Source organism: Sorex fumeus, unplaced genomic scaffold (genome assembly GCF_029834395.1).
Source record: "Sorex fumeus unplaced genomic scaffold, SorFum_2.1 ptg000123l, whole genome shotgun sequence".
NCBI classification, from domain to species: domain Eukaryota; kingdom Metazoa; phylum Chordata; class Mammalia; order Eulipotyphla; family Soricidae; genus Sorex; species Sorex fumeus.
In genome coordinates this window covers 5,400,274-5,408,488 of record NW_026606180.1, presented here as the reverse complement: position 1 = coordinate 5,408,488, position 8,215 = coordinate 5,400,274, and the positions used below count along the sequence as shown (strand labels likewise).

At 52.3% G+C, this 8,215-nt stretch overlaps 1 protein-coding gene across 1 annotated transcript in view; it reads left to right on the top strand.

Moving 5' to 3' along the window:
• Window positions 1-1,407: 1,407 nt before the first annotated feature.
• The window catches only part of CMTR1 (cap methyltransferase 1), a 51,397-nt gene continuing 44,589 nt past the window's right edge, over window positions 1,408-8,215 (top strand). Inside the window, exons 1-2 of the mRNA XM_056137291.1 lie at window positions 1,408-1,521; window positions 2,695-2,829. Coding sequence (XP_055993266.1) covers window positions 2,700-2,829 — 130 coding nt within the window. The 5' untranslated portion in view covers window positions 1,408-1,521; window positions 2,695-2,699. The remainder of the gene's footprint in view (window positions 1,522-2,694; window positions 2,830-8,215) is intronic.

Sequence of the window (8,215 nt, the reverse complement as noted above, 5' to 3'; positions counted from 1 at the left end):
TCAGGGTTCCCCAGTGGAGTTCAGTGATCATGGAGTGCCAGGGACAGAACCCAAGCCTCCCATGTGCAAAGTATGTGTTCCAGGCCTTAGGGTAATCCTGGCTCTGTTTTCAGTCATTTTAAGAATGAAGGGACCCAGAGATAGTGAAGCAGGCAGGGTGCTTCCCTTACATGTGGCTGACCTGGGCTCCATCTCTGTCCTCCTAAATAGTCCCCTGATCCTGCCAGGAATGATTCCTGAGCACAGAGCCAGGAGTAAGCTGTGAGCACCTCCCAGTGTGGGCCCCCCACCCCAAAGAATCGAAAGTTTCATTTTTGGGGTGCAGGTGGGGGCCACACCCCGTGGTGCTCAGGGGTTATACCTGCCTCTGCTCTCAGGGGGTGGCTCCCAATGGGCTCGGAGAACCATATGGGATGCTGAGGATTCCACCAGGGTTGGCCCTGTGCCAGGCAGGGAAGCACCCTACATGCTGGGCTGTGACGCCTGCCCTAAAAGCTTCACCTTAAAGGGATTCAAGTTTCACTGATGGGTTTTAGTCACTGATGGGTTAGACTGAACGGAAAGAAAAAAGTGCATTTTGGTTTTTGGGAGGATGTGTCAGCGGATGACAACTGGACAGCTAGAGACGTTTGGAGCTGGGGATGGGGGCTGCGCGTCTGGCAGGGGGAGGCCCCCAGACTTCACAGGCCGCCCCCCAGCAGGCGGACCGTGGAACCGGGCACTAGGGCAGGGGCAGGCGTGCGTGAGGAACTTGAGGTCCGCTTTTTGTTCCGGGAGGGGGAAGATGCTCAGCCGGCTTCTGGCCCTGCTGGGCTGGGCTGGGCTTGGGGCTGCGTCCCGGGTGAGACGCCCAAGCCGCCGTCCCTCTGCCCGGCGCCCCGGGGATGCGGAGGGCGCGGCGGTGACCAGGCCGGGGATTCTGCCCTCGGCCACTCGACCTCCTTCTAAACGTGCTTTGGGCCGGGCCCAGCGAGGCTCAGGGGTCCCTCCCGCTCTGCCGGGGCGTGGCCCGGCCCGGGCGGGGCCCGCGCAGGGAGGGGCGTGGCCGGCGGCGGTCCGCGCAGGAAGGGGCGTGGCCGGCGGCGGTCCGCGCAGGGAGGGGCGTGGCCGGCGGCGGTCCGCGCAGGAAGGGGCGTGGCCGGCGGCGGTCCGCGCAGGGAGGGGCGTGGCCGGCGGCGGTCCGCGCAGGGAGGGGCGTGGCCGGCGGCGGTGCAGGGAGGGGCGTGGCCGGCGGCGGTCCGCGCAGGGAGGGGCGTGGCCGGCGGCGGTCCGCGCAGGCGCCCTGCGGCGCGGGCGGAGGGGCGGGGCCGCCGAGCGCGCGGCCCGGGGCCGGGACCCGGCCGGGGCGGGCGGGGGGGCGGGGCGGGCGGCCTCGTGACGTCATCAGGCCGCGCGTCGCGTCGGCGGAGCGGGGCCGGCCTGCGGGGAAAACGAAACCGGGCGGCGGCGCGGCCCGTCCCCGCTGCTGTCCGTCGCCGTCGCCTGCCCCCGTGAGTGCCGGCGCGGCCCGCCCGCCTGCAGGTCACCGGCGGGTCCCGGGGGCGCGCGGGGCCGGGCTGTGCGGGCGGGGCCGGGGCGGGGGCGCGGGGGGTGCCCTGGGCCGCGGCGCCGGACACTGCGGGGTCCCCGGCCGCCCGGACGGCGCTCGGGGCGGGCTCGGGGCTCTCCGGCCGGGGCTGGCCGGCGCTGACCGCCGCCCGGGCCGCTGCTCCCGCCGGGCGTTGCTCGGAGCGCCCGTGCCCGCGTCCCTCGCGCGCGCGGCGTCCCCGGGTCGCCGCCCTCCCCGGCCCTGGCGGGCCCGGCGGGACCCCCGCCACGCCGTGACGTGCCCGCCCGGACGTCCTCTCGGTCCCGAGCCCGTCACGGCGTTGGGCTCTGTTTCTCCCCCGTGCTAGAACCGCTCCAGTTCTGGCGCGTAGGGCGCTTGCCTTGCACGCGGCGGACCCGGGTTCGATGCCCAGCAGCACCGCCAGGAGTGATTGCTGAGTGCATGAGCCCGGGGAACCCCCGTGCAACGTCGGGTGTGGCCCCTCACCCCCCAAAAAAGATGCAGAGAACCTCTCCAGTCTCAGGACGGATCGACCAGGTCTGGGACGTGGTTTGCTGCTAGAGCACATGGCTTTCGTGCTGCAAGGCCCTCCTCGCTTCAGCTCCCAGCCCTGCAAAAATGCAACACAAATCCAAGAATGTTTCCGGTTCTTTCATGTTTTCAAGCATCCTTAAGTGTACCAAAAAATAAAAAAAGAAAAAAGATTCCTGGTAATAAGGCTAATGAATAATTCTGGTTTTTTTTTTTCACCTTGGAGTCAGTAGCTAATATTTATTACTCATCATTTCCAACGTCCGTTACTATCTCCCGCAACCAGTGTCACATCACAAGCAGGGGATCAAAAGTGCCAGTAGCCTTTTGCTTGCGGCTTGTGGGGTTTATCTATGACTGGGACCCAGTGGTGACAGTGGCTTAGAAGACACCGTGGGTACCACGTTTCCCAGTAAAGCTGCTGTTATTGAAAACCAGAGCTTGGCTTAGCATCCTTGCCGGACCTCATTTTGAGGAAGAAGTTATTCAAGTGCTGGCACTGAAAGTTGTTTCCAGTTGCCAAATTCCATCCAGTTGATTTATACTGTGGATTCCCTGCTCAGATTTTAGTGGCCCTGACAAGGGCTGCTCACTCTCTGGGTTTATGGTTGCAGTAACAATGAAGAGGAGAAATGATCCAGAGTGCACTGCCCCTATCAAGAAGCAGAAGAAAAGAGTGGCAGAGCTTGCCCTGAGCCTCAGCTCTACACCAGATGAACCCCCCTCTTCTGTCAATAATGCAGCCAAAGGTATGCTTTCAGTAGGCTTTGGCGTCACTGGCCGGCAGAATCTCGGGCTTGACTTGGGCAGGATGCAGTTCCCTGTCCCTGGAGAAAATCGGGCAAATTCTAGGGTTAAGTGTTGCCTGTAGGTAGATTCTCTTTCCCTCTGCCATTCTCCTATAAGGAGGCACTTGTTTTGAAAACAGGAGTTGTCACAGGAGGACCGTAGTTGATTGCTGATCCTTCAGTAGGTGACGAGTATTGAGTACTCTGTGCTCTTGGTAGCTGTTAATGATCATGGAACTTTTTCACAGAACATGGGCTCCTTTCTGCCTTGATCCGACCTCACTAGGTTTTTGCATTTTGTTTTCTTCATTTCCTTAGCCATTGTGATCAAAAACAAATGAGTTGAAACATCCCTGTGTTCACTCTTTATAGTAATCCATGATGATCTAGTTGGAACTTTGCTTTCCTGTCTTATTGGTTATGATCGTCCAATTTTCACCCAACTTTTGCGATAAATTCTAAAGTGTCTAGGACCTTGACTCAAATACTAGGTAGTTAAAAATTGCCTTTTTTTTTTTTTTTTTTTTTTTTTTGGCGTTTGGCTTGCCCAGCTAGTTTCCTAGGACTGCTGAAACAAATTACCACAAAGTGGGAAAACACATTTATTACCAATTCTGGAGGGCAAAAGTATCAGGGTGTCAGCAGAGAGGTCTTTCCTCCCAGGGTACTTGAGACGCCTTTCTTTTCTCTTAGAGGTGTTCCTGGAATGTGGCAGGGGAACTCTGTTTTCTGCCTCTGCCTCTTGCTTTTTTGTCTTCCATAGCTTGTGTGTTCCTGTTTGTTTTTTTTTTAAGTTTTCCGCGCATGTGTGTGTGTGTGTGTGTGTGTGTGTGTATGTGTATGTGTGTGTGTGAGAGAGAGAGAATGTCAGGGATTGAACTCAGGGCTTTAAAATATGGAAAACTCAGGAATTACTCCTGGTGGGGCCTGGGGACCATATGGGATTTCAAGGATCGAACCCAGGTTGACCATGTAAGGCAGATGCCCCACCCGCTGTCCTATGGCCCTCCCCGCCCCACCCCTTGTACTATGCTAGCTTCCCTGTATTTCCTTATAATGACATTAATCATTGGATTAAAGCCACCCTAATCTGTTTCCACCTAATTTTATTATGCCTGCAAAGACTGAATTTCCACACTTGTATGTCCTAGATGGCTTGGCCTTTGGGAGAATCTGTTTAGTCAGATAGATCAGACGTTGCATTTTGGGTCCTCTGCTGGATCACTGGTAAATTGGAATGAAATTTGCTAACAGATTGATGAAGCATGGTTTGAGGGTGGTTGAAAGTAGAGTTTATTCACAAGTGGCAGACTAATTGGAGGGCAGTTACTCATCGTCTGTACTTACAAGCTAGTCCAGAGAGGAGCTTGAGAAGACAGTGTTTGATGCCGCTGTGGGCAGACTCTTTCATGATGTACGTGAAGATATATTTGCCTTTAAAATTGTCTTGGTGGATTCCAGAGTAAGTGGCAAAGCTCTGTGCAACTGAGGCTGCTAAAATGCAAGCTTGATGAAGGTAGGGCTCTGGGGTACTGGAAGAGAGGGGTACCAGGGGGCAGGGAACGCATGTCTGGGCGAATGAATACTTACTACAGTGCTGGGAGCTCTCGAGCCCTAAGCAGATCTTTGAGGGGGTGAGGAGGCATTTACACTGAATGGTAGCTGAAAATATCTGAAAAATATTTCAAGATATTTAAGGAGAACACAACTCCCAGATAGAGGACCGAAGCGTATGTGGTTAAGGACCCTTCAAGAAACTGGCCCGCCTTAAATACCGAGATTTTAAAAATGTGAATGTGAATTGAGATTTTCCTCCTGTCCTCCAGGAATCCCCTTTGGCCTTCTCTTGAAGCAGCAGCGTATGACCAGACCGCCTGTTTGTATGAAATGGCCTGTTTGTATGAAATGAGGTGGACAGGGCCTCTTAGGGGTCTGCCCGATGTTAGGCCATTTAGTTCATTTTGCTTGTAGAAAGTGTGGCGTGAGACAGAGATAGATAAACGTTGCTAGATTTCTCTTGGGTAACTTGTTTTTTGGCCATGTTGGCTGCATGCAAGGCAAACGCCTTACCGCTGTGCTATCGCTCCAGCTCGGAGAGCCCGGCAAGCTACCGAGAGTATTGGATATGCCAGACACAGTAACAACAAAGTCTCCAATGGAGACGTTACTGGGCCCGCTCGAGCAAATCGACGATCAACGGGAGGGCCTTTACCTTTACCTTTAACTTGTTTTTTAGAAAAGGGCAGCTTCGCTTTGACGGCAAAACTCTGCGCGCCCGTGTTCTGGTGGTTTCATCAGCAACCTGGCTGTTTGTGCTCTCGCCCAAACTCTTTGCTCATTGGCTCTCGCTGAATCGCTCAGATAGTGTCTTGGCAAGAAGCTCCAATGCTCCAGCCCTTTCCTCTTGCTTGTCTCTCCTCCAGTCTAAGGCAGAGCATTTAATCAAGAACTTGCCACTTACGCCGGAAGCGTTCTGTGTTGACTCTTGGTTGTCCCTTGTACATGTACCCTGGTAGTTTGCTTCTCAGAAATGATGGATCTCCTGAGGTCTGAATGCAGCTTTCCTGTTCTAGTCACTGTAAGAAAGCTTGAAAGCAGGGGGTTGTTTGGTTTGTGTGGGTGTGGTGTGGGAGGGGTGGGGGGTGGAGGCGGGGTTCACAGTCAGGAAGCCACACGTTAGAGGCATAGCTTAACTACTGACCCCCATGCCCACCCCAGGTGTGTTTCCTTTTGCTCCAACCACTTCTGCCTAGATAAACTGAAGAGATGGTTGAGGAGCATTCTTAAGAGAGTTTTTCATCATTTTCATTTCATCATCCTGTTATTCGTCGATTGCCTCGAGCAGGCCCCAGTAACGTCTTTTTCATCCTAGCCCTGAGATTATATTCAAGGCTATTTAGAAGAATGAGACCCATCATTGTTACTGGTATTTGGCATATTGGGTACGCCACGGGGAGTTTGCCAGACTCTGCCCTGTGGGCAGGCTACATTCGATAGCCTGCAAGTTTGTCCAACTTACTCTTAAGAGAGTAAGTTAGGAAAACAAGAAAGCAGTGGTTACTGTCCTGGCCCTCTTTGGACTCCTCTGCTAGGTCATTGTGATGGTTCCCTAATAGGTCTGTCTAGCTTAATGTCTGTTTTACAGCATTGGCAAAGTTGCTGCCTTGCCAGATCTGAGAATAACACCAGGCCAAAGAGGAAAAGGGATGTCATGGCCACTGTGGGATTGAGCTCTTTTGAGTATTTTTTAGAGGAAATTGAAGGCATTTATTAAAAACTTAAATAAACAGGCAAATTTGCTACTAAGTAAATTTAACCTTTTGAAGGGAAGAGAGGCAGGTGGAGGTCGGTTTGGTTCCTTTTTTCTTTACGGGGAAACTAGTCCACACCAAAACAATTTCCTTTCCTCATTAACTGTGTTCCCGTTGTGGGCTTCTGACACTCTATGGTGTTTGGCTCTAGAAATTTCTAGACTGTTTTACCAGCCTACACTGAAGTGCCTTTTTGTCCACCACGCTTAATTCTTACCTAAATAGGCTATTTTCCCTGAAACACCATTGCTTTCCTGTCAGCTCAGATTCATGAGCTTAATCAAAAACTTCCTTTATCGGTATCTGTTTAAATTGTTCTAATGAGTTACCATTTGTCTGGCATGAAGGGGAAGTTGAGTCTTTAAATAGGAATGAGTGTGGTCCACAGCGCTTGTCACGCAGGATGTGATGGTCACTAAAATCCACGATTGACTCTTCTGTGTGTGTTGCACGCCTTGGTCATTAGTGGCTAGTGCCATGCCCAGCGTGTTGTTGTGATTTTTAATCCTGCTGTGTTTGTCCTACTGCTCTGTTGCCATGTGAAAAAATTGTGCCAGTTGTTGAGAAATCTCTGTTCTACAAAGCAAAGATTCACGATCACGACCATCCTGTTGTTCGTCGATTGCCTTGAGCAGACCTCAGTAACGTCTCCTTCGTCCTAGCCTGGAGATTTTTTTAAAAAGTGCCATATTCAAGGCTCTTTCAGGGTTAGGAGAATGAGACCCATCATTGTTACTGGTATTTGGCATATTGGGTACGCCACGGGGAGTTTGCCAGACTCTGCCGTGTGGGCAGGTTACATTCGGTAGCCTGCCAGGTTGTCTAAAGTAAGAATGAGATAATAAGATGTCGCGTGGCCATGAATGCGGCCCCGTGGGAGCTGGGTTTTATAGTCTCTGGGTCTTGGCCGTTGATGGGATTTCACGGTGCCAGGGGGCCAGTTGCTGGGTGTGACCCCTGCCTACTGGAATATGGAGGATCTGGGTGGAGGATGCTCAGCCCCCATCCGAGCAGGCTTGGAGATTTCAGCCCCGGGATCCACATGCCTTTGTTCCTCTGCCGGTACCTTCATGTGTGTGGAGAGTGGTCTCGGCATGGTGGTGGCAAAGATTAAAAACCATATATATATTTTTCCTGTATTGATTTGGTTTTGGGTGCAGGGGATTTAACCCACAGCCTCCTTCAGTCAAGACATCACTAAGCTATCTGCCTTGCTGAGCTTTATTTTTAAGAATGACTTAAGAGTAATGAATTCTGTAAGGTAGAGATGAAATCTTAAATGAAAACTCTAAATAATGTTTTGGACCCTCTGGTAGGTTTTAAGAAAGGAAGTTCCTGGGGAGGTTAATAGGAATGCCACCTAGCTTTGGCAGGTTCTTAATGAAACTAATGATTTTAATAGACTCGCCTTCTTACTCCTGTTAATTTATATCCTCATTACAAAATTGTCTGCTCAGTGTTTGCTAAATTCTTATCAGTCTTGGGCATCCAAACCTCCTCTTGGTCCTGCTGCAGCCACAATAGTTAGCTCCTTTCATTTGAAAAGAATCGCCCCAAAGGCCCAGGGTTAGAATGAGTACGACTGTGGCAGTCTGCAGACAGCAGCGCCGATAAAATAAACTTTGGCTTCTATCGGATCAGGCTAAGACTCGGCTTCAAATGCCACGTGACATAAAAAAGAGAGAAGGGCTCGTTTGCCTATCTGCCACACCTCACTCTCACAGAAAAATGCCTCCTGGGGTAGTAGGTTGGCCCCGCAATTCTAGCATCTGACGTGCTTACAAACATGAGGCTGTCGCCTTGGGACGGGCTGCCTCCCGAGTGTCTCTTCCGGCACCTGAGATGGTACTTGAATTGGCCTACGTGAGGTGCTGAAGTCCCCTTCTTGTCTGCAAGAACACATGTCTCAAGTAGAATAATTTACAGATGACTTAAATAAAAAAATTCCCTTCTTCAGCCTCTCTCTCAGAAACTGGACAGCGCAGCCATGTGCTTCGGGAAGAGAATGCTCAAGCTCGAGCGGGCCCAGTAACGTC